The following is a 25,745-nucleotide window of genomic DNA, read 5'->3' as shown; positions in this document are numbered from 1 at the left end:
TAACCCATCAGCCTCATAGGAACTTGGCGAGCTCCATCTGAGCTGCTTGATAATCACCAGTGTAGCCGGCAGGTGCCCCTTGCAGTTGTGATCTGACCCTGGGAGGAACTCAGGCCCTGGGGGACCACGGCAAGGCCTGGAGGTGCTGGGGGGCGGGGGGTGGGGGGATGGATGACAGCCAGCTGTGCTCACCCAGTGAGCTAGGAGCCGGGCCAGCAGGGGGCGCTGCAGCCAGCCGCTCAGGCAGTGGAGCCCTGCTGGTCCAGACACCACTTTGCCAAGATCTTCCCTAAGACCCAGGGAGGGGCTCTGTGAACCCCCCCCCACCCCACTTCCGCTGGATCTGCTCTGCTCTGTCTTTTGACACACTGGCCTTGCCTGGTGGATTCTGCCATGGGGTGACCTGACTTACCTGTAGGAAATCAACTTCGCTGAGCAGGCCTTCCAGGAAGGTGAGGCAGACGCCCGCGAGCCATGTTATGCCCACGAGTGGCCACAAGAGGTCGCCCCACACCGTCAGCAGCAGCAAGGCGAGCCGCCCAAGTTCCCCTTGGAGGAAGACGATGAACTTGGGCCAGACTGGACATTTTACCGTCCAGAGGTCAGGGCTGCAGGGAGCCTGGGAAATTGGCTGAACAGCCCACAACAAAGGAGCTTTGCAGTGCAAAGGAGAAGTGGACTCAGAAAGCAGGTCTGTTTCTCAGGACACAGAGCTAGCCCATGCAGGGCTGAGAGGGTCCCTCCAGAGCCTCACTTTCTGGGTGTTAGCCAGGGCAGTGGGCGTGCTTTGGGGCTAGAGACTATAGCTCTGACGAGTGCTGGGTCAGCTGGGGAGCTGGGCCTTCCTGTATCCACAGTGCAGCTTGTGACCCAGCTCCATCCTCGGCTAGCAGAGCAGGAGGCCGCTTCCCATCAGTCCCTGGGGCTGTGCTCCTGAGGCCTCTCAGCTCCAATAAACCACCAGAAAACCAGAAGTGGCGCCATGACTAAAGGAGTAGAGCGCTCCTAGCCTTTGGTAAAAGTCTGTTAATAATAATAATAATAATAACACTAGGAGACATGGTCTTGGCCAAGGTTACATGGCGAGTGGAAGGTGCCCTTGCAAGAGTTCAGCTCGAACTGTAAAGCTCACATGCTTCTCTCGGGAACCAGGTCACAGGGGAGTAACTTTGTGCGTCTCCTACAAGCCTGAGACCTTTTGTAAGAGGCCTAGAAACTTAGCAGAGGGCATCAGAAACCCAAGGACAAAGTTCAGGCCCCGACCCAGTTATTGCTAACGTCCTTGGCCTCCTGTGTCCAGCTGCTCTGAGCCTCCTGGAAATGCCTCTTCTGTCTTCACTCACCCCTCCCTCCTTCCAGTCTTCATCCACCCACCCATCATTTCCCTCAAGACACTCCGTCCCAGCCACTGATTTCCGGATACCATGACACAAGGCTCACTGGGGACCCCGGGTGACTGTCCGTGGGTGTTCTGGGGTGCGGAGGGGGAGGTGTCTGGAGGTGCTGGGTGTGTAGGGGAGCACCCAGGCGTGGGCACCTCTACCGGGCTGTCCCTTTAGCCTTCTAGGAAGCCGTCTTCCCGTGGAGGGGTCACGGGGCCTCCGGGGACTTCCCCGGCCCACTTCACAGGGCTGCTTCCAGGCTGGAAGAGCACGGCAAAATCCCCTCAGGCACTTTCTGTCCCAATGGGCTTTCTTGGCTCAGGATGAAGGGGTGGCCTGGTCTCAGCTGTGTGGGGCGTCGGCCACTGGAGACAATGACCCTCTGCCCCATTCAGCTCAGCTTCCCCATGTCCTCGGCCCACACCAGGAGTGGAGCCCACTGGGGCCCACTGGGGCACTGGCCCCCCACGCCGCCCCGACCCAATTCCTCCACTGGCCTGGGCATGGCCAAGGCCCCTGTATGTTCCCATCCGTGGCTCCCTAGGCCCCAGAGCCCACCCGGGCTGAGTCGGGAGAGCCTCCTGCCGGTCGCTTGGCAGAAGGGACAGGGGGACTAAGCCAGATCCTCTGGGGTGCAGGGTACTCGGTGCTGTGCCGGCACATGTAGGACACCCGGGAGTCTGAGAAGAAGAATTCAAGTCTTCTGCCTCCCGGGCTCGCCGTCTCCCCCTTTCTAAGGACTGAAGCGGGCAGCTGGCAGTGGGAGGTGGTTGCTTTAAATACGAGAGAACAAAAGGAAAGAGAACGGGGTGGGGGGGCTTCTGGCGAGATCACCCACCCCCTCCCCAAACCTCAGGAGGGTCTGTGGGGACCCCAGCCCCGCCGTTCCCTGCTGTCGAGGAACCGAGCCCCCTCTGAAGCACTTCAGCTCCTCTGCGGGGGTGGGGACACTGGTTTGGACTAGGACCCCCCACCACCCAAGGCAACACCCCCACCCTGCAACCTACGTGCTCAGTCCTCAGAGACAAAGGAAGTAGGTTAAGCAGATCCTGGAGTTTCTCTGTGCCTTCCAAGGCCACATTAAATATTCACTAGAAGGTTCTCTACGGGCCCCACAGAGAGCTTCAAAGGCGACACCCCCCCCCCCCGCCCCCAGCTGTCCTTCCTCCTTGGTTGGCACAGGTCCTAGTCCCCAGTCCTGACCACCACCACCTTCTAGAAGCCTCTCCCATGGGTGGGGACTGCGCCCTGTGACCGTGTGGGGGGCGGGGGTTTATTTTCGGCACTATCACTCCCCGCTCTTCCTGACACAGCCCTGGGGGTGGGGGTGGGGGGCAGGGACCCCATCTCCGCACTGTGTAGCCAGGACCGGGCCATCCGTGGGACCAGGGGAGAGGGCTGGGTGGTGATGGCCCAGAGTGGTGACCAGGAGGCCAGGAGCCCGGGTTCGAGTCCTGGCTAGACCGTAGGCTCTGTCTCCACCGGTGACTGGGGACAAGGCCTCCTCTGGATGTCGGTTGCTCCCTAGAGGGCAGGCTACTGATTCCACCACCACACCCAGGAGGGCAGGGGACCCCTTAAACCCTCTTGGGACCCATGCCCAGCACCAGAGCTCATGTAGACTTCCCCAGTTCCCCGCACCCCAGGCTCCTCGCCCCCCCTTCTCTCTCCTGAGCCTTCTTCCTCCCTCTTCTTGGCCCATCAGTAGCCCTAGGGATGGCCCGGGTGACCACAGCGGCTTGGGCTGAGGGAAATGGAGCCACTGGGGCCCAGGAAGGCTCCCCTGGGAAACACCTGCCCCGGCCCGCCCGTGGCCGGCCCACTGGGGAGCGGGAGTGATGGAAGCTGGCCACTGGCACCCCCTCCCCAGGGATGGCACGGTGGCGCACACGGGGCAAACGAAGACTCCAGCCATCCGAGAGGCGGGCGACCGGGAGCCCCCCGCCCCACCGGGAGACCCCCGCCCCCCCCGCCCCGGCTGCCCCCGCCCCGGCTGCCCCCGCCCCGGCTGCCCCCCGCCCCACCGCCCCGGCTGCCCCCCGCCCCGGCTGCCCCCCGCCCCACCGCCCCGGCTGCCCCCGCCCCGGCTGCCCCCCGCCCCGGCTGCCCCCCGCCCCGGCTGCCCCCCGCCCCACCGCCCCGGCTGCCCCGCCCCGGCTGCCCCGCCCCGGCTGCCCCCCCGCCCCACCGCCCCAGCTGCCCCCGCTGGCACCCACCCCCTGCCCCACCGCCCCGGCTGCCCCCGCTGGCACCCACAGGCGGCGGCGCGGAGGAGGAACAGATGCCAGGCAGGCGGCTAATCCACGCGGTTATTCCAGACTGCGGCGCCCCCTCGCCACCTCCCCCCCGCCCCTGCCCCCCCCTTCCTGTCCCATCTGCACGACTCCTGTCTCCCTGGCAGCACCCCATGTGGCGGCGCAAGGGTTCCGTGAGGAATGTCTCCCCCGAGTCCTGCGGCCCAGGACCCATGATGAGGCTGAGATCCTCAAGCCTCCCGTCCACAGGGCCAGCCCGGGGCAGTGACGGCGATGGCTCCTCCCCCTCCTCCTCCCCCTCCTCCTCCCCCTCCTCCTCCCTCCTCCTCCTCCTCCCTCCTCCTCCTCCTCCTCCCCTTCCTCCTCCTCCCCCTCCTCCTCCCTCCTCCTCCTCCTCCCCCCCCTCCTCCTCGCTCCCGGCCGGCGCCCATGCGCACACGTGTACGCGCACACCTGCGCACACCTGCGCACGCTCCCATCCGTCATGCAGACGCCTCGCCGGGCGTGGGAGGGAGGTCGGGCCTTGGCCCGGGCGCGGTGGGCAAGGGGGGGGGGGCGGCAGGCTGCGGGCAGGGCGTTCCCTGGCCTGGGTCTCATGTGCTCCGGGGCCGCGTCCTCCCCAAACATGGCTCCCCCATCTCGTTCCCTCTGGGCGGGAGCTGGTGGCAGCCCGGCCCCTGGCAGACCCGCTTTCCCTTCAGGGGCCAGGCTCCAGGCCCTGCGCGGGCCGCTCTGTCGTCCTCCCGGAGCTTCCACATCTGGGCAACATCTGCTCCGGCCCGTCCACCCCCAGCTCCTGGGGCCTGGCCTCGGTGCCCGTGGGAATCACAGTCGGGCCCTGCCCTTGGCCGTGAGGGGCAGGCAGGGCAGCGGTGGGGCGCTGTGGGCGTGGAGCTCCCAGGACCCCCACCCCCCACCCCCACCGAGCCCCAAGACATCATCCGTCTGCCTTCCCCCTGCCTTGGGAGACGCTGAAGAACCAAGCTTCCGTTTTCGGTCAGTTTTAATTGTAAAAAACCAAGACATGTATATAAATAAGACCACTGTGTAAAATATGATTCACCCTTCTACTAAAACCCTTCTCCCTATACTCAAAAAAAGAATATAGAAAAGCCAGCGGGGAGAGAAGTACAAATTAGCATGCGGTCCCTGATGGGCCACTGCAGGCCAGGTTCCTGCTGGAGGGGCCGGGGCTCCGGGGGCTCCCGGGGCTCCCCGCCTCCGCACCCCAGCACCCCCAGCTCAGCTCTCACTAGACGGCTGGGCCCTGCTCCAGGCAGCGAGAAAGGGCCGGGCGGCAGCCGGGGCTGAGGAGCCATTGCTTGGATGAGATGCTGCTGCTGCAGCTTGCTCAGCCTGGGGTCACGCTGAGGGCAGCCTGGTGGGGGCGGGGTGGGGCGGGGCAGTCACCACGTCCCCCCCACCCCACCCCCAGGACAAGGAGAGAAGCTGCGAGTGTTTCTTGTGAGGAGAGATTCCTTCCGGGGGGGCCATTTCCATGTGGCCACTAAAGACAAGCACAGCGGACACTTCCCAGCGGGGCTGGGGACACCAGGGCAGGGGGCTCCGGGCCCGGGGGGAGCTGGGACGCCCTTCACCCTGTCGGATGTGCCCGCCCCGCCCCGACGGAGAGACGCGAGCCTCTGCCCGTCCACGGCCGGGCTGGGACGGGGCGGAGGGACGGGGACAGACGCACACACAGGGCGCGGCTCGGGAAACTGGTACTACACAGGACAGAAGGAGAGAGCCCCCGCGCTCCCGGGGGGAGCCGGGACCCCGTCCCCGGAGAGAGGCAGGCAGGGGAAGGCCCCGCGGGGGGTGGTGTCAGGAGCACTTCCACACACACACGGCCAGCGTGCCCCCAAAGTACAGGTAGAGGAGGTTCTTCACCTCGTGGGTGATCTCAAACCCGAAGCCTTCACCGATCACCACGTGCCAGGAGGAGCCAAACTTCTTGTCCATGGTCTCTTTGATCATCTTGGCGGCGCTCTGCCGGGGAGAGGGCGCGGGGTCAGGGGTCAGGGGTGGCTGGGAGCGGCCCGCTGTCCTGCTCCGGGGTGCTTCTGAGTGGGTTTCCACTCGGGCCGCGTCCTGCCAGGGCTGGTACCCAGGGACAGGAACTGGACGCTACCTGGCCGGTCGGTGTGGGAAAGCAAGCCACGGGGCTGCTCCCCGGCCACCGCCGTCGCCCCACGGTGAACCAGAGGCCAGGGACCCGAGGAGACGACAGGTCTGGACACCCACGCCTCCCGGGGCTTTCCCAAGGTGAGATCCCAGCTGAGCGGCGGGATGGCCGCACCCAGGCACCTGGCAGGCCTGCCGCCCTGTCAGGCACCCCAGGAGGGCTGTATCCCCATCATCGCAGCCACTGAACCCTCAGGAACGGCCCGCACATGAGGACTCTGGCTCTGACTGAGAATGGCTCCTGAGGCCCGGGGGCAGCCAGGGCCTGTGTCTGGGCGCAGAGCCGGGGTGCCACCCCCAGCCTGATGGGGGCGCTGCCGGGACCCCACCGGCAGCCGCATGCCCAGCACCTGGAGTGGGGCCCCGCTGGAGACAGGCTTCCAACGCGGGGATGGATGGATGAAGACATGGATGAATGCCTGGCAGCCTTGCCCACCACTGGGACAGAGCCCAGGAGGGGACCCTGGCTAGCAGCCCACCTGACGGGCCCCGGGGCAGGGCGGCACAGAGCCCCTCTGCCTTCCCTCCCTCGAGGGCTGGGCGTGGCCTCCTCCCTCCCTGGCTGAGGACCGTGGCTCGAGGCCACTCGGTCGCACGCGGGGTCAGCAAGGGCGCCAGGCCCGCCTGCGCTCACGGCAATACCTCATTGTTGTTGGAGTATTTCTCACAGGCTGTGACACATAGCTCCATGGTTTCCACTCGCATCTCCTCTGGCATGTCCGAGTGCTAGAGACGGGGCAGGGTGACAAACAAGAGAGAGGCTTAGCCCGTGACCGGCCTTCCTGGCCAGCCTCTTGGTCCTATGCTTAAAGCATGGGCAGCAGGTGCCGTCCCTGGCACAGCTCTGGGCAGCCGGCTGGGTCTGAGGGTTGGGCAAAGGGGATACAGGACGGAGCTGAGCCCCTCTGCGAGCCAGGGATGGGGCGGAAGAGTGCCTGGTTGATAGCAGGAGCCGCCCTGGGGTCCTGGCTTCCTCCCAGAGATAGCTGCACTCTGTCAGTGCACCGACCCGCCCTCTTCCTGACTGGTGGCCCTGGCTCCACCCCCTCTCCCCCCCCACCCCCGCCTTCTGTGGCTGGGCCCCCTTCTAGGGGCAGCCCCTCTTCCACGCGCTATGCTTCTCTATCACCCCCGGCTCCAACTTCTTCCAGAGACTCCAGACTCTCCTGTTCCCATGGTCTCCTGAAAACCTTACTGAGGTGTCTAAAAAAAATGTATGTTACTTGGATGTCTGAAAAAAATCTTACTTAGATGTCTAAAAAAATGTCCCCACAGTTTGGGTCTGCCTACACCTTCCCTTTCTTGGTAATTAATTAGCACACTCTGTTCTTCCCACTATGCAGGAAAGACGCACTCTGGGGGGACCATCTCTCACCCTCCTCCCCTCAGACCCCGCCCTCACTCTGCCTTCGGGGTGGGGGGGGTCCTGCCTCTGCCCAGGTCACAGCTACACTCTGGGTCCTGACCCCCGTCCCTCCCCCCTGCAGCCTGTGAGTCCTTACTGCTACTCCCTTGCCCGCTCTCTTCTCACAACAGCTAGTGTCACCTCTGTTTGTGTGTGTGCCAGTCCTGGGGCTTGAACTCGGGGCCCTAAGCACTGTCCCTGAGCTTTCTGTTAAGGCTAGCGCTCTACCACTCAAACCACAAACAGCTCCATTCCCAACTCTTTGGAAGTTCATGGGCGATAAAGGGGTCTCATTGACTTTCCTGCCTGGGGGCGGCTTTGAACCACAATCCTCAGATCTCAGCCTCCTCCTCCTCTTTAAAAGCTCGGGGCAGCTCCCGCCACTCCTCCAGCCTCAGCAGACCCCCCCCCCCCCACCTCCCAGGTGGCCTCTGGCCGGGTCTGCACGGGCGGCTCCCATCACGAGGGGCCTCGTGTCCTGCCGCCCCTCCTGGCAGCCCACGCCGGCCACGCTGCCTTCGCGCTGCTCCTCTAAAATGTGGGGATCGTCCCGCCCCGTGCCCCGGCACCCGCGTCCCTGCTGCTGAGCGGGACCCAGGTCTCTGATCTCGCCCGGGGGTGGGGGGGGGTGGGGAGCATTTCCTGTCTGCGGTCGTAACCCTCAGGCGTCCCTCTGACGTGGGTCGGGCTGCTCGTGCCACCACCCCCGCGGTGACAGAACTGCTCCTGGCACAGGGCAGGTGGCCTATCTACTTGGTGAATGGATGGATGGATGGAAGGATGAATCACTGTGGACTCCTAGGTGTGTCACTGGAGCCGGCAGGGGCCTCTCTTCCTCCCACTGCCATCTGCAGGCCGTGGGGGCCCTGGTGGCCACCTGTCCCCTTCCTCTGGCTTACCCTGACCAGAGGGAAGGTCTGCAGGCGCTTGTAATCTGCCTCGTCTTTCTTTCCCTCGGTCTCGCCCATGTTCCTTCCACCGTGGCCTTGGCAGGGGAGAGTGGGCTTTCAGGAGATGCTGGCGCTGGTGGTTTAGGCGCCCTGGAGTCTCAGGAAGCGGCCTTGCCAACTTGGTGGGAACAGAGACGCCTTTCCCGGATGGGTGCTGGAGAAAACAGGAAAACCAGAGGGGGGGTGGGGAAGAGCTGGCTTTAAAACCGCACATCACAAATTAGAAATGTCTCAGTAACAAGCTGACACCTCCCCATCTTAACTCCTCCGCATCCTTCCCAAATGGCCAGCAAGTCTGCAGACGGAGGGTGAGTCAACGCGAGATGCTGAGAGAACACACTGTCATTGTCAAGGCGGATGCTGACTGCGGGCCAGGCCCCCGAAGGAGCTGGAGCCGGCGATCCGCAAAACCAGTCCCGCTTCCCAGCGATGGGGCTCCCGTGACCTCTCTAGGCACTTGGCTCCCTGAAGGTCCCCGCTTATTCCCTTGTCAGGCCACCAAAGCCTGGCCTGCTGGCCCAGGAACATGGGCAGCCTGGGCCTGGGGGGGGCTGGGTGGCATGGGGGCTCTGAGTCCTCGCTGGTAGCATTCCAGACGGGACGGGCGCAGGGACACGCGGCGGTTCCTGGGAGAACCAATGAGAGGCTGCACACAGGTATGGCAGGAAATTACAGCAACTTAGACACAATCTAGTTATCTGTGACAGGTATCCCCTAAGAGATGGGCCTGGGCCCTAGGCGACTGCAAGTCCAGGTGGTTGAACTTCACCCCACAAAGGAACACGGCCCACAGTTCCAAGGGCTTTTTATCTCAGAAGCATGACGTGGAGGAGTGCAAATCACTGTAGTGACAAGCAAGCACAAAATGTTATGTCACCCCAGAACCTCTAGATACCTAGCATAGCAACTGATTTATATCATGCGTGTATATGTATGTGTGTATGAGGGAGGGACACACACGCACGCACGCACACACACACACGCACACTTTCTTTGAGACAGGGTCTTGTTAATGTTGCCCAGGTTGGCCTTGAACGCCTGGGCTCAAGGACTCTCTGAGAAGCTGGGACTACAAGTGCAGTCTACTGCACTGGGCTAACAGGTAGATGGGGACAGGCGGTGAGTGTCTGCTTGTATGTAGGCCGAGATCACCGGCCTGAGGTCACTTGTCTTGGGTAGGGCAGAGCCAAGATTGAGATCTGAGCCCTGCTCCCGGGTGGGCACACCTCGAGCAAGCCCTGCCCCTGGTTATGAGCACACACCTGACCGCCAGGGCAGCGGGGGGCGGTCCATGCGAGTGTGAACCTTCGCTCTCCCTTCCAGTATCTGCTGCTCAGATGTGACCCAGAACCCAAGCTTTCTGGGCCTGGCAGGCCATCTCTGTCCAGGCTGTGCGGTGCTCTTGATTTCATCCCCTCTCTGATGCGTTGGAAGCCCCGGGTGTTACCCATCTGGCCGGCTTCCTTGAGTAAGGCTGCAAGCCCGGCAACAGACTCCGCTGCTCCACAATGCTGGAGTGTTCCGAGTTCCCAGGGGACAGATGGCTCCTCTTATTTCCTAATAGTCCTCCGACCATTAGCAGTTTTTGTCTCTGCCTCTGGGAGCTGGCGGCTCACCAAGCACAACTGCACTGTACTTCCTGGCCAGGTTTCTTATCTCACCGAATCCGGTGAGAACTGGTGTCTGTCCCTGGATGTTCAAGGCCCGTCTCCACCTCTATCCTGTGCTCCTAGTTTAGTAATGGCCACTCGACTGCCTCCCCCCGCCCCACCCCCCCTTACCGAGGTGCGGCAGGGTGCAGCGGCCTGGGAGTGACAGGGCCTCGTGGTCTGTGGCAAATCACCTCACCCAGACCTGGGCGGCCTCCGAGGAGGAGGATCTGGGCTCCCACGGTCATTCGTGGTGGGCTGATGCCTGCATCACACACACCTGTCTGCACATGCGCAGAGGGGGAGCAAGGTCCTCACCACACCACTTACAACAGCATCTGGCCACCTCCTGGGGGGAGAGTATTCAGGCATGTTTATTAAGGACCATGATTGGTGATCGCAAATAGCTTTTCCTAACCACCACAGGTTCTGTGTGTGTGTGTGTGTGTGTGTGTGTGTGCGCGCGCGCGCGCACGCATTGCATATGTCCGCATGCACACCTGTACCAGTTCTGGGGCCTGAACTCAGGGCCTCCTACTCTTGCTTAGCTTCGTTGCCCAGGGATGGGGCACTGTCCCTGAGCTTCTTTTTACCCAAGGATGGAGCCACACCTCTAATTCTTTTGCTGGTTAGCTGAGATAAGGGTCTCATGGACCTTTTTTTTGCCAGTCCTGGGCTTGGACTCAAGGCCTGAGCACTGTCCCTGGCTTCTTTTTGCTCAAGGCTAGCACTCTGCCACTTGAGCCACAGCGCCACTTCTGGCCGTTTTCTATCTATGTGGTGCTGGGGAATCGAACCCAGGGCTTCACGTATACAAGGCGAGCCCTCTTGCCATTAGGCCATATTCCCAGCCCTTCGTGGACCTTTGTTGTTGAGGCTGGCTTTGAATCTCACATCTCGGCCTCCTGAGGAGCTAGGACTACAGCTGTGAGCCACCGGCGCCCAGCTAACCACACGGACTTCTGCTGATCCCAAACAGACGAGGCTTACGGAAGAGAAAGTTACAGCTGGTGTGCTTCCAAAACCAGAAGGGGGAATTTTTTTTTTTAGTGATGCTGTGTCATTACGGTGCAGTGACAGTCACTCTTCCACAATGAGCAGGCTCCACTGAAGGGACGCCGCCCCAAATAGCGAGACCTTGGGCCTTCATAACCTGATCCATCTCCCTCGTGGGCCGGGAGCAGCTTTGAATAATGTAGGCGTGCCCCGGCCAGGGTGTGTGAATGTGTCACACACACACGAAGGTCCACGCCAGGCCACTGGGCCCACAGTGGAGCACAGGGCACCCCTGCCCCTCCCACTGCCCATATTCCCTCGGGTATAGGAGGGGTGGAGAACACGCACGGACCCTGGGAAATAAGGCCCAAAGTATCTGGTGACCCCCAGGGGAGGGGAGACGCAGACAGCACTGGTGCGTACTCGGTCTGTTTCTGGAACGGCAAGGCCCCCTTGGCGCGTGCCACTGCGGGTCAGCGCTGGATTCGTGCCTCTCATTGTTTTCCACACGTGCTGCTCCTCTGAGCCATGATTCCTTAGAGGGGAATCAGGAAGGAGTAGGCTCCCCGTCACGTAACGGGAATCAGCTTCCGCCATTGGTGTGGCAGGAAGGGGAGCTTCCCCGCCCTTTGCCCAACTCCTCTTCCCCGGCAGAGCCCAACCTCCTCACTGAAGCACTCGGCCCAATATCAGTTCCGGAGTTCCCACAGCGCCAAGACACAGGTGACACACTGGGGGGGGGGGGTGGCTGGGCTCAAGGGGGGCCCATTTGGGTATGGCGACAAGATGGCCCCATCTTTACAGTCAACCTCATGAGGGACCTAGGACGAAAGTGTCAGCTCCCAGCTCCCTGGGGCTCAGAGAGGGTTAGGGGCTGGCCTGGGGGTTCACAGCCAGGGACAAAAGAATAGCTTCTGTGCTTCCTCGCTTGGAATAGGGGAGAAACAGGACTTCGGCATCAGAACCCACCAGTCCAGCCCTGGGTCGCAGCCCTTTCCCTACTTCCAGCATGTCAGAGACAGTGAAGAGAGCACGCTGGTCCCCGCTGCCTTCTAGCAAACAAATGAAGCAGGCACGGGGAGCGGTCCCAAGGATGACGGGGCACGCACTCAGAACGTCGGTAGTGAGGTAGAAATCTGGTTTCCAGAAGTGTGGGGTTCCCAGACCAACTGTGTGTGTGTATGTGTGTGTGTGTGTGTGTGTGTGCATGCGCACGCATGTGCATGTGTGTGTGTGAAACCCTCAGCATCATGGTCCACTTTCATCAAGAGCATTGGAAACCCATTGTCTACTGCAACTCAGAATAAAGGCCAGCTCTTTTCAAGAAAACATGCTTGGACTGGGAATGTGGCCTAGTGGCAAGAGTGCTCGCCTCGTATACATGAAACCCTGGGTTCAATTCCCCAGCACCACATATACGGAAAACGGCCAGAAGGGGCGCTGTGGCTCAGGTGGCAGAGTGCTAGCCTTGAGCGGGAAGAAGCCAGGGACAGTGCTCAGGCCCTGAGTCCAAGGCCCAGGACTGGCCAAAAAAAAAAAAAAAAGAAAAAAGAAAACATGCTTGCTGCCAGGTGCTCATGCCTGTAATCCTAACAACACAGGAGGCAGAGATCTGAGGATCATAGTTCAAAGCCAGTCCAGGAAGTAAAGTCCCTGAGACTCTTATCTCCAATTAACCAGCAAAAAGCTAGACATATGTCTAGAGGGAAAAAAAAATTGACAGCATGAAGCCCTGAGTTCAAGCCCTTGAACTGGCGTGCATGCGCACGCGCGCACGCACACACGCACACACACGCACACCAAAGAACAACAGCAACAACAACAACAAAAAGAAAACCCACAGTGCCTTTCATACCAGCACGCCAAGGCTGTTTTGTTTTGCTAACACAATCCTTCCTTCCCCTACTGTTTCCCTGATGAAATCCAGTGAACACTTTTGTGCCTTAAACCATGGGGAAGGAGGAAGAGGAGAAGAAAGGGCGGTGAGAAAGGTAAGGTCATGTGCTGAGCACCCTAGATCAGTAATTCTCAACATCACTGTCTACGGCCATGGGACAAGATGACACTGACTCATGACGTACACTCAGATTTCATGACAAATATTTTTTTTGTCAAGAGACAAGTGTAACAAGAAATCACAACCACCATCGGCTATGCACCAGGGCAGTCTCTCACCTGACTCCACCCCCACCCCACACACACACAGCAGAGAGACTTGAAAACTTGACTGTCAGGGACTATGAAAGACATCATCATAAAGCAAATTGGACTGAGCACTGGTTTATTTCCTGAGAAAGCACGCACAATTGCTAATGGCTAGTGATATATCACAACTCATCACTTCACCACGTGCCAGAATCCAGACAAAGCTCTGCTGAGGTTCAGGGACTTTAGTTTCCGCCTAGGCCCCGGAGCACACAGACCCCGGGGTGGCACATGAGGACAATGACAGAAGGGCAAAAATACTGGGATGGCACTGAAATTGTATTTCTTTTGCGCCCCCCCTGGGAAGGAAGAGGCCCTAGAGGAGCCAACCAATATTTACTAACTGCTGATCTGGGGCCAAGCACAGGAGGGGAGCTCTCCATACACTCTCATTCACTCTCCTGGAAGTCAGGCGCTGCTCTTCCTGTGTGATTGGTGAGCCAGAGCTAGGGCTCTGCCCTGATGTACTCCAATTCCACGAGTATACTTTTGTCAGCATGTAAGCAAGAGCGGGACGCTGATGGCTCACGGTTCAAAGCCAGCCCAGACAAACAAAATCCCACAGACTCATCTCCGATTAACCAGCAAAAACCTCGAGTGGTACAGCACCAGCCTTAAGGGAAAATGCTAAGGGACAGGGCAAGGCCCTGAGCTCAAGCACACACACAACACACACACACACACACACACACACACACACACACACACACACACGAGACACAGTATGCCTTCAAGGAGCTTCTATTCTGATACAATATAAAGACCAAACACATACGCAAGGAGCATTAAGCTCACAAGACAGATGCAGGGACGGATGCAAGGGAAGAAGGTAGAAGAGGACAGCACGGAAAGCTTTGTGGCAGCAAGGGCAGCACTGGAGCCGGCCTGGAAAGGTGAGTAGAAAAGTGGACACGAGGAGAGCTTCAGGCAGAGAAGGGCAAACCCAGCGGCTCAAGGTAGAAGAATCAAGGCATCTTTTGGGCAAGTCAAGCAGCCCAATTCGGCTAAAGGACAGAATGAGGCCAAGAGGGAGTGGAAGTGTAACGGGCCCCCACACCCAGGGGTAATAAGTGTGGGGAATGGGAAGAACCTGGGAGCTTTCTTGGTGGCTGGAGACACGGTTGTCTTGTTCTGGTGTGTTGGGTAACCGCTTAGGTGACAGCATTAAAGACTAGAACCAGGCTGGGCAGCAGTGGCTCACACCTGTAATCCTAGCTACTCAGGAGACTGAGGTCTGAGAATTGAGGGTGAATCCAGTCCAGGTAGCAAAGTCCCCAAGACTCTGTCTCCAACTAACCACCAAAGAGCCGGAAATAGAGCCTCAAACTTGAATGAAAACGGGACAGCTAAGGCCCTTAGTTCAAGCCCCAGTACCAGCGCACACTTACACGCGCGCATGCACACACACACATACAGATGTGAACCAGGGTGCTGGCTTCAGGAATGGAAAGGGTGTGAGATCCTCCTGGAGGCGATTTTGGACAACTGGGAAACTTGAGAACTGCCTAAGAGGAATGGGCTCTGCAGAGTGTAACGGGGGACAGTCTGTAGAACAGGGAGGTTTGATTCAGAACTACTGGGCGGAAATTGGGGTGAGGGGACAAACGGAGGTGTCTAGTTGGAGTAGGAAGTCACACAATCATGGGTGATGGGGGCAGAAGGGAAGGCACCATCCGAATGACATCACCATCCAAACCTTTGTCTCCTTACCCCACCGGCTCTCCCTAACCACAAAACCAAGGAAAAACAAAAGGTAGACAGCAGCTCTGAGAGTCGACTAGAGAGGCTTAAAGGAGTTTGGTAAGAAGAAAGGAAGAGACAAAGACTCTCGGAGTCTACACTAGACTTCACTCCTACTTCAATCCTGTTATTCTCCAAATTCCCAAAGGAGCCCCGGTTTGAACCAGCACAAAGCGGGTGCTCTGGGCGGTTAGGCAGACGTGTGAGGTTCCTTCCCACACGAGGGAATCCGAATTGGGTTTGCCACGTTCTTTCCTCCCTCACAGTGGGCATCCCCCAGAAACGCCCACAGTTGGTTCAAAGAATAACAACCCAAAGGCCTTATGAGATCATCCCAAGTTTGCACTGACAGACGGGGCGGCTGAGGCCCCCAAAGGGAAGTGAAGTAAGTGGCCGGTCTAGAGTCCCAAAAGGTCACCAACTCTCCGAGCCCGGGAAGTCTGGGGAGGGAGGGGCGACGGCGGCGCCCCCGGCGCGGCCGCGGGAGAGGAGGGGCTTCCTCTGCCCAAGTGGGGAGGGGGGTCGAGGTCAGGATCAGAGAGCGCGAACCTGGACGGGGCCTAGGCGGGAGGGGGGGAGCGGCCTGCGGAGTCGCCAGGGCGAATCTGGGAGCGCGGAGCCCGCAGATACCCCAGGCGGGGTGGGACTGCGGGGAGGGGGGGGCGGGGGGGGGGTCCTGGGACTGGGGAACAGCAGGCAGGAGACTGGGGTGGGGCCTCGGTGGTGGGCGAGGCCTCGCCCGCCCGCTTTGCCTCCCGCCCTCCCTTGCAGGCCAGCCCTCCCCGCTGGACGGACGGCCCGCCGCGCCCCGGGGCCTCACCTGCTCCCGCGGGGGCCGGAGCCGGGGCTGCAGCCAGCGCACCCCCGCTAGGGTTGTCAGGGAGCAAACAAGAGTGTCTTAGCAACCAGCCGGGAAGTCCCGCCCCCTGGCCGGACGTTGATAAACGCTTCACTTATTATTGGTGAGGAAACCTGTCAATCAGGGTTGAAGGGTCCTACGACACACGGGTTGGCGGGGAGGGGGCGTGGCCTGTGGGCTGGGAAGGCGGGGCTTCGCTTATAGTCGTCTTCAGCATGCCTGAGGAGCCGACAGTCTAAAGTTGGTTCTGTGTGTGTGTGTGTGTGTGTGTGTGTGTGTGTGTGTGAGTGAGTGAGTGTGTGTGTGTGGGCGCTGTCTGGAGCATCTTTTGCTCAAGGCCAGCGCCCTACCACTTGAGCCACAGCTCAAGTGTATACTCAAGCTTACTGTATATATATATGTATATATATATACACATATATATATACATTGTTGTTGTTGTTGCTGCTGCTGTTGTTGTTTTTGGTGATTAATTGCAGATAAGAGTCTCATGGACTTTCCTGCCTGGGCTGGCTTAGAACAATCTTCAGATCTCAGCCTTCTGTGTAGTTGGGATTACAGATGTGAGGCACCAACACCTGGCTAAAGTTGGCTTTTGAGAGAGAGGAGCTTGAAAAAGCAGTATTATTTGGGGAGTTTTTTTATTTCTGAAATAACAAATGCACTTATGACACTGAGCTGTTATTGTAACAGGACCACAAAAGCCTGATGATGGCTTGCATTGATGTAGGGCTTTACCTTAGTATCTCCCAGATTCTCACAATACTTTTAAGTAGTAGTGTCTGTGATCCTGTTTGAACCTAAGTGCAGAGAGAGAGAGAGAGTACCTGAAGGAAAAGTCAAGGCAATGCCCTGGAGAAGGAACACTGGTGCTCTTCCACACCTTCCAAGGTCACCTTGCCGTAGTTGCTAGGAGACACTTGCACCATGCAAGTTAAGACCTGGTTGTCTAGAGCCTGCCTCTGTTTCCTCTTGGGATGACAATAACCTAGAAGTATTAGTGCAGCTGGATGATTATGATAGTGAAATGCATGAGGGATGAGATCACAAGGTCTCTGAGAGAAAAAAATATATATAATTAAACTTCCTGCTTCACAGGTAACCTCAGCCCTGTAGGCTGGATGTAGGGATTGTAATTTCTCTTAGACGACCTCAATAAGTACTCAGACTTAAAGGCTAAAGCTCTTGTTCTCACCCTGGAGACAACTCCAGTCTATTGAAGATCTGTAATGTACTTAAACTGTTTTCACTGCTGCAAATTAATAAAAAGCAGGAGAAGGGCCTGGCATCCTTGCCTTCATTTGGTCTCTCCATGGTCACTTTGTAATTACTTTGGTTTCCAGGAAGGACTGGACAGATCCATAACATCTTCACCTACCACTCTAAGGAACAGCAGAGCTTTGCAGGATAGACACCCCAAATGAAGGTAATTACCTATAATGATCAGGCTGTCTCCTGCAGCCAGAGGAATCATCTCTTGGGAACCAGACTGCTCCCTTCAGGCAATGAGAGCCATAGCAATCTCTCCTGTACCCAGGAGGACCAGAGCCAGAGGATGACGAGCCAGGCCAACCCTGTAAGTGGGACTCTTAAAACTATGCATGCCTTTGCCTCCCTGTCCCTAATGTTTCCTCTACTGTCTGCATCCTGAAGATGAACTGAAGTGCTGTCTAACCTGCCTCATCTTACCGTGTCAAAAATCTTTCTCAGCTGGGTGCTGGTGGCTCATGCCTGTAATTATCTCCAATTAACCACCAGAAAACCAGAAGTGGTACTGTGGCTCAAAGTGGTAGATCTCTAGCCTAGAGCAAAAGGAGCTGAGGAACAGTGCTCAGGCCCTGAGTTCAAGCCCTACGACAGGAAAACAAAAATTATCTGCCAGATCCCTCTCCTATGCTTTTGCTGTTCCCCAGTCCCATCCTGTGGTACTAGGGCTTGAACTCAGGGCCTAGGCTTTTTTGCCCAGGACTCATGGCCTCCCACTTAGGCCGTACCTATATTTCTAACTTCTTCCTTACTATTTGGAGATAAGAGTCTCTTGGATTTGTGTGCCCAGGCTGGTTTCAAAGCACAAATCTCAGATCGCAGCCTCCTGATTAGCTAGGATTATTACTTTTGTCTGCCTGACTTCTCTCCAGACGTTAAGAATGGAGGTTGGTGGCTGTGTTGACTTTCTGGGAGCACCAGGGAGGACGAAGGGGAGGAACTTGCAGGCTCCATTTCTGATGGGTAGGTCAGAGGATCATTGAGGTACTTCTATAATGTCCTGTGCGTTTACCAATCACTCTGATGTGATGCCATGTAGTACAGAGTTTTGAAAGCTGTGAGAGGAAAATAGTGAGCCTCTCTTTTTGGAGAGGAGCCCATAGAAGAGTCCAATGGAGTTCTATAGGAGAGCCATTTTTATAGTATGGGGCTCCTCTCATATTGCCTCTGAGAGGTTTTGTTTTTACCAGTCCTGGGGCTTGAACTCAGGGCCTGGGCACTGCCCCTGACTTCTTTGTGCTCAAGGCTAGCACTCTACCACTTGAGCCATAGCGCCGCTTCTGGCTTTTTCTGTTTATGTGGTGCTGAGGAATCGAACCCAGGGCTTCGTGTATACGAGGCGAGCGCTCTACCACGAGGCCATATCCCCAGCCCCTCTGAGAGCTTTACACCGATTGCTTGATGACTTACGCATATGCCGCCCACCCTCTTTTCACTGGTTGAGCAGGTACCTAAGGCACTATGGGAAGAAGTGTTTTCAATGGGGCTCACAGCATTATGAGAAGAAGCATTTAAGCAGGAACCCGAGCCACAATGGAACAAGAAACTCATCATAATGGGCCACGTGTTACCTGTCATGTGTTATATCTGCCAATCTTTGTCTCTACCTATCAGCTCCCCTTTTTATCACTCAGAAGTGAAGCCCACTGGCCCATTGACTGGCATATAAAGAGCGCACAGGCAGCTCTTACCAGATGCTAGTGGTTCTGAGAAGAATAGAGGAGCTGATTGCATGCAGACAGCTCAGGGCAGGGAGAGATGCATGAACAAACAGAACGTAACTCTACCGAGAGCCAAGGCTGGCCAGGTACTGATTCTTCCCATGGAGTGAAGAACTCAGTGTGGTCCTGAGTGGGCGAGGCCATCGATGCCCAGGAGGCCGAGTGGAGACGGCTCAGTTGTCTGGAGGTGGTTGGTGTCTTCATGCATCCTCCATTTCACTGCAGGGTGAATACAACGAAAACCAAGTGGGGATGGGAGTGAAGGCCTTGAAAGAAAGTATGGGGGCTGAATGTTGGTGGCTCGTGCCTGTCATCCCGGCTACTCAAGAGGCTGAGATCTGAGAATCATGGTTGAAAGCCAGCCCCTTTAAGGGGAAAGTCTGTGAGACTCATACCTCCAATTAACCAGCTTAAAAAGCCAGAACTGGAGCTGTGGCTCAAGTGGTAGAGTGCTAGACTTGGGCAAAAAAAAGCTCAAGACAGTGCCCAGGCTCCAAGTTCAAGTTCAGGACAAGTGCATGCAAGTGCAAACATACACACGTGTGTGCACGCACACACGCGCACGCTCACACACGCACACACACACGGGAGAATCAGAAAGGCTTTGAATGTCAGATCCGCCCGGTGAGGTGAGAATCGGGGAGAGTAGCAGCTGGAGGGGTTCAGGTAAGGCTGTAACAAGGTCATCCTTGAGTTATAGGAAGCTCACTCTGGTCGTGGAGACCATGGGCTGCATCTGGAGTGTGTAGACCAAAGGTGGGCACAGTGGGTTTGCTCTGAGACTTGGCAGCCTGATGTGTGTGTGCATGGCCCTTTCTGGTTCCCAGCCCGCCTCCCTGGCACGTTCTGAGGGTCCACGGAACATGTCTCACTCAGCCTCCAGATTTCCTTGGTTCTCGTTGCCAGCTTTCTCTAGGAGGTGGAAGGGGGGCCTCTGAGGGAGACAACGCTCTTGCTCCCGCCTCTCATCCAGACTTCTCCCCAGACAGGGTCCACATTCCTCAGCTTGTCTTTCTCACCTCCCATTTATGCTTCAACCCACTGCAATCTGGCTTCCACGCCCACAACGCCACCCAAATTCCCTCTTCCGTGGTTCGCAGTGACCCCCTGAGGAGCGGAGCTGATGGAACTGTTCAGCCTCTAATTAGGGAGCCCCTCCCACCGGCTGGCAGTTCTCTACCCCAGAGACGGCCGGCCGTGGGGCGGCCCGCGCTTCACAGTGTAGATTCCACCGGAAGGGGGAGGGGTGGGATGCAAATGTCCACAGCGTTCCCGTCCGTCCGTATTCACCATCCTAACAGCTGGGGCGCATCACCCCACTGCCACCAGCACCCATCAAGGGCATCTCCACTGTATCTCCGATGTGTAACCGCGGCTGGCTGGTTACAAACCAACAGAGACGATGGGTACAGTCGAAGTCAAGAAGCTAATCATTCCAGGAGATGATCAGTATACCATAGTGGAGAGTTACAAGATGGAGACGGTTGGTTTGACAGAAGGGATTTCCCCCACCGCCCCCCCACCCAGGCTCTCAGCAGAGTTTCAATTGCATTTCACACATTTTGGTGACCCCTGTTTTCATTATCATTCAATTGAAATTGTTGTCTAGTCAAGGGTTCAATCCCTACCTGGATGTGGTGGTTGGTACTGGCAGACCCAGCATGGAGGAGGCAGATGGGAGCGTCTGAGTTAGAGGGTGCTTGCACTACATACCTAGCAAGCTCCAGGCCCACCTGAGGTAAAAGTAAGGTTCTATTACATCAGGCAACAACAAATGCTGGAGGGGGTGCGGGGAAAGAGGAACCCTTCTCCATTGTTGGTGGGAGTGCAAATTAGTACAACCACTTTGGAGAACAGTATGGAGGTTCCTCAAAAAGCTCAACCTAGACCTACCCTATGACCCAGCCATACCACTCCTAGGCATCTATCCTGAACAGCAAGTCCCAAGATATCAAAAAGACATTTGTACTTCCATGTTTATCGCAGCACAATTCACAATAGCCAAAATATGGAAACAACCCAGATGCCCCTCCATAGATGAAATATGGTACCTATACACAATGGAATACTACATAGCGATTAGGAATGGTGAAATATTGTTATTCTCAGGGAAATGGTGAGAACTTGAGCAAATAATGTTGAGCGAGACAAGCCTAGAACACAGAAAACAAAGGGGCATGATCTCCTTGATATATGACTGTTAAGGTGGGGGGAGGGGGAGACAGTAGAGACCAGGTCTGCGAAACCAAAAACTTCTTGTCAAATGGTATTTCCCACAGGTTTGGGTCAGCGACCCTACATTATGCAACTAAAACCAAACAACTACTCAACATATAAAGGTCAAAAATAGACCTCACAGGGGCTGGGGATATGGCCTAGTGGCAAGAGTGCCTGCCTCGGATACACGAGGCCCTAGGTTCGATTCCCCAGCACCACATATACAGAAAACGGCCAGAAGCGGCGCTGTGGCTCAGTGGCAGAGTGCTAGCCTTGAGCGGGAAGAAGCCAGGGACAGTGCTCAGGCCCTGAGTCCCAAGGCCCAGGACTGGCAAAAAAAAAAAAAAAAATAGACCTCACAGTGGATCACAATAGCTCAAAAGCTATGTATGTACGTTCATATAAGACAAGGATAAGCAAACTATTGTTGATGTTACATTTAAAGCCCTAGGCAAATTTCCTTTGGTGTAGGCCACGTGGCTACTGTATATGTTTTTGGTACACTGTGTATTGTATATATGTCTACCTGATCTAGGGAAGGGAAAGAAAAACAGGGTGTAAGATATCACAAGGAATGTACACACTGCCCTACTATGTAACTGTATCCCTTTTGCACAATGCCTTGTCAAAATTTTTTTAAATTAATAAATTTTTTTAAAAAGGTTCTGTTACAAACAAGCAGCAAACATTTCTTCCACAAATGACTTAGAAATGTCTTGTTTAATTTCTAGACATTTGGACGTGATCTAGTTTCTTTTTGTATTACGAGTAGTATGCTTCTGTTTTCTAGAATTGGTTGAGATCCCCCTTTTCTTCAGGTATGTGACTAGCTGGTTTACTATGTCATCGTCCTGGAGGTTAGATGTTCGCTGGAGCTCGCTAAGCTAAATGCAAAGCATCACAGGCCGTGTTCCTTCCTGAAGGGTCCAAGGAGACTCCGTTTCCTTTTCTGTCCCAGCTTTCAGAACCCCTCACGTTCCTTTCCATCTTCCTAGGGAGCAGTGGCTGGGCTTCGCTCAGTCTCCCTCCTCCACACCAAGGCCCCTGTGATTCCCTCGGGTCTATCCAGAGACTCCCTTCATTCCACCGGTCATCTGAGTAGCAGCTGGGTCCCATCTGCAGCCCTGTGCCCTTCACGACAGGACAGCATGTTTACAGCTTCTGGCGAGCAGGAGATCGACATCACCGAGAGGGAAGGTGGTTTGTTTCATCTACCATAATCAGTATGGTCGTCCTGTGTGGCCGAAACCTTAGTCTTTTTCAGCCTCCGCCTCCCAGGTTGGTGGAGACAGGTCCGAGCCACTGGTGCCTGTCTATGGTATAGTTGATAATTTTCTATTGAATGTTGAGTCCTATATAATACACATTTTGTGAGAGTCTGGATGATAAAACATCCTACAGAAAGAATTTACTTTTACTTCTAGCAAGCTGTTGGAGTTCATTCTAAGTGTACTGAGGAGCTTTAGAGGGTTATTTAATTTGTTCGGTTTTGAGATAGGGTCTTGTTCTATAGCACAGACTTGCCTGGAACTCAGGCTCCTTCTACCTCAGTGTCCTAAGTGCTGGGTTTACAGGTGTGTGCTGTCATGCTAGCTAGTGAGAGGTGGTTTGTTTTTCTAGTGCTGAGGTTGAATTCAGGGTCTGGACATGGTCCCTTAGCTTCAATCAAGGCTGGCATTCTGCCACTTGAGCGATACCTTTACTTTTAGCTTTTTGCTGGTTAATTGGAGATAAGAGTATCACAGACTTTCCTATCTGGGCTGGCTTCAAGCTATGATCCTCAAATCTCAGCCTCCCAAGTAGCTAGGATGACAGGTAAGAGCTACTGGCACCCAGCTGCTTCAGAAATTATTATTTTTTATGCCAGTCCTGGGGTTTGAACTCTGGGTCCCTTCCCTTCTCTTTGTCTCTGTCTCCTGTTCTCTCCCCTGTTCCCCTACTTGAACTCAGGGCCTTGTGTTCGCCTTTGGCGTTTTCACTTGAGCTGGCATATTACTACTTGAACACAGCTCCTGTTCTACTTTTTGCTGGTTCATTGGAGATAAGAGTCTCACAGACATCTCTGCCAGGCTGGCTTTGAACAGTGACCCTCAGATCTCAGCCTCCTGAGTAGCTAGGATCGAAAGCATGAGCCACTGGTACCTGACTCTTTGTTGATTTTGTGACACAAGGGATTTTTTTTTTTTTTATGTAGCTGAGGCCGGCCTAGAACCTGTGGTCCTCCTCCCTCCGCCTTCTGAGGGCTAGGTTGACAGGTGTATTCACCTTACCCAGCTAGTGATCAGAGTGACGGAGGAAGCCAAGCACGTAGGCAGGCTCCTGGGCCCACCTGGTGACTTGGGGCTGCATCCTGTCTGGCCTGGCCCGATGGTTCCTGTTCCTTCCATGACCTGGGAAGTGAGGTTCCCCCTCCGGTGTGCAGGACTGGGGAGCTGTGGTTTGAGGACAGGGAGGCTGTGATGTCGCCCAGGGCCTCGGGCGTCTCCAGCTCTGGTGGAGCTGTGGCCACGCGGCGGCGCTTTGGCACTGGGTGGCGCGGGGGCGGGCTCACGGCAGGTGGAAGCCGGGTGTGCGGGGAGGGCGGGGCAGGGGGAGGGAGGGTGTGTGCCAGTGGGGAGGGCCGGGGAGGAGGAACCAGGCCCCGGGGCCTGCAGTGCAGCTTTCAATGTGATCTGCCTGGGGCTCCGCTCCCCGGGGGAGTCAGTAAAGGCATTTTTTTGTTTTGTTTGTTTGAAAACAAATCTGGGTTTGTTCTGGTGCAGACTGTGGAAAGCACCAGAATTTCTCAGACAGCTTAGCTCTCCCGCTTGACTTACCTTGGGAATTTAGGAAACTTTGGGGAAAGTTTTGGAGCTGTGTCCTGCTAGTGAGGTTTCCAACCCCAGTCTAGCACACCCTCCACCTTTTGTGTGCATGTGTGCACAGGTCCTGGGGCTCGAACTCAGAGCCTGGGTGCTTTCCCTTCGCTTTTTTTTTTTTTTTTTTTTGGTCTGTTGTGGGCCTTGAATTTGGGGCTTGGGTGCTGCTGTCTACGAACTCTTTTGTTCAAGGCTAGTGCTCTGCTTCTTTGAGCCACAGCTTTATTTCCAGTGTTTGAGTGGTTAATGGAGATAGGAGTCTCGCGGACTTTCCTGCCCGGGCTGGCTTCAGCCCGTGATCCTCACGTCTCAGCCTCCTGGGATCACAGGCGGGAGCCACAGACCTGATACACACGGGCTTTTCCCACAGGCCACTCACGGACAAAGCTCACCCAGGGACAGGGACCCCGAGGATCAAATGCAATCAGGGGGCTTGGTCAGGGAGGCCTGGGGACCAGACAGTGCCCTGGGGGGGAGGTGGGGGGTGCAGCTGCAGACCCCGAGGCAGGTCTAGAACCGAGATGTGCGAGAGGAGCCGAGTAGACCGTGGAGAGGAAAGGGGCCGCACACCAGGGTCCTCCTCCTCCCTACCCCATCTCTCCAGGACCCTGGGGATGCAGAACTGGGGCACAGGTGGGGAAGGGGTGCTCGCAATGAGGCCAAAGCCCAGTTAGGGAACTGGGGCGCTTTCGGTGTGCGACTTGGTCCTTCATGGCAGCATGGCAAATCCTGGGGGCGGGAGTATCTGCGCCTGGCCCCGGCAGAGATGGCCCTGGCCGAGGCAGCTCTGCCTGGTGCCCCCGTTCCCCCCCCTCCTCCCCACCCCACCCCCGCCATGAAGAAAAGCCTCCAAGTAAACCACGTTTATTTTGAACACTCAAATTTACAAAAACCAAAAGAAAACAAAAACCGGACACCACGCGCGCGCACACCACACACACGCACGCGCACACACACGCACGCGCGCGCGCACGCGTGGCATCTCACGTCACTTTATGTACAAAAGAGGAGGGGGAGGGGCCGAGCCGGGTGGGTGGAGAGTGGAGGGGGGGGCACTAATTTCACAGTGTTGGATGACAGGACATGCGCACGGGCCTCGCCCAGCGGGGGCCGGGGGGCACGTAGGGTGTCTGGGGGTGGCAGGTGCCTGGGATTCAAGGGGTAAGGAAAGTGAGCCCATCTCTAGGAGGGGGGCCCCTCCCCCGGTTTGCTCAGAGTGAGGGTGCTGGAACCCAGCTCTGGGGGAGGGGTGGCTGTGTCGCGGAGAAAACCCCCCCAAGCAGGGTGCCGGGTGGCCCCTGCGTCTCCCTATCTGGGCCTCAACTTCCCTAACTGTGAAGCGAGGGCCTCAGCTTCCTCTAAGAGCTCAGCTGCCGGAGTCTGAGGCCCCAGGCCATGCACAGCCATGGGCAGGGAGTGTGTGTGTGGGGGGGAGGGTGTCCCCGGCCATGGGGGCGGGGCACCCCACGCCCTACGTGTGGGGAATTTGGCAGAGAACAGCTGGGAAGCACCTGTGGCAGGGCTTGGCGGGGGAGGGCCTGGCCTGCGGGGACTCCTGGGGAACTTCCACCCTCCCCGCCCAGAGCCCCACCAAAGGGCCCCTGGCCTTGGGGCTCAGCCGGCTGCACCTCTGGTTCTCCTGCCGTTCTGAGGGTCAGCAGGTGCTTCCCTCCGTCCAGACCAAAGCACACTGGCAAGCAGTGCACCCCGGTCCTGCTCTGTAGAGCTGGGTACCCTCGCCCTCACGCGGGTTAGTGGGCCATGGACGTAACCTGCGTCGTATAGAAATCTGCACCCCATCACTGGGCAGGTTGTTTTGCCTCAGAGCCCCCACCTCCTCCTCCCTACTGCAGGGCCAAGATCAGTCGGAACTCATCATCTTGTGAGAATGAGCCAGACGGTGCCCACAGAGCACAACACACAGAGGCCTGGACCGGCTCTAACCGGCTGGACTCCGCCCACCTCAGGGCTGAGCACCAAGCCTGGCTCCCCTTTCCCGACGCTCCTGGTCATGCCTCGAAGCAGCCAAAACTGGAGTCCAGCCAGGCGCCCGCGGCT

At 57.1% G+C, this 25,745-nt stretch overlaps 1 protein-coding gene across 2 annotated transcripts; it reads right to left on the bottom strand.

Moving 5' to 3' along the window:
* Positions 1–919: 919 nt before the first annotated feature.
* On the bottom strand, positions 920–15,666 carry Dnal4 (dynein axonemal light chain 4). Of its 2 annotated transcripts, none has more exons than XM_048355332.1 (4): positions 8,126–8,550; positions 6,464–6,547; positions 5,413–5,626; positions 920–930 (listed from the first exon to the last, which is right to left on the bottom strand). In XM_048355332.1, exons 1-3 carry the CDS (start codon positions 8,192–8,194, stop codon positions 5,462–5,464), a joined length of 318 nt encoding a protein of 105 aa, XP_048211289.1. In that variant the 5' UTR covers positions 8,195–8,550; the 3' UTR covers positions 920–930; positions 5,413–5,461. The 2 variants fall into 2 exon arrangements, with proteins under 2 accessions (XP_048211289.1, XP_048211281.1); XM_048355324.1 differs by lacking the exon at positions 920–930 and adding an exon at positions 15,587–15,666 and having other exon boundaries at positions 4,634–5,626; positions 8,126–8,330.
* Between the last annotated feature and the right edge of the window lie 10,079 nt (positions 15,667–25,745).

This window comes from Perognathus longimembris, chromosome 1 (assembly GCF_023159225.1).
Source record: "Perognathus longimembris pacificus isolate PPM17 chromosome 1, ASM2315922v1, whole genome shotgun sequence".
In the NCBI taxonomy this organism is placed as follows: Eukaryota; Metazoa; Chordata; class Mammalia; order Rodentia; family Heteromyidae; genus Perognathus; species Perognathus longimembris.
Note: the sequence above shows the minus strand (reverse complement) of the source record. Positions and strands in the feature narration are given on the sequence as shown.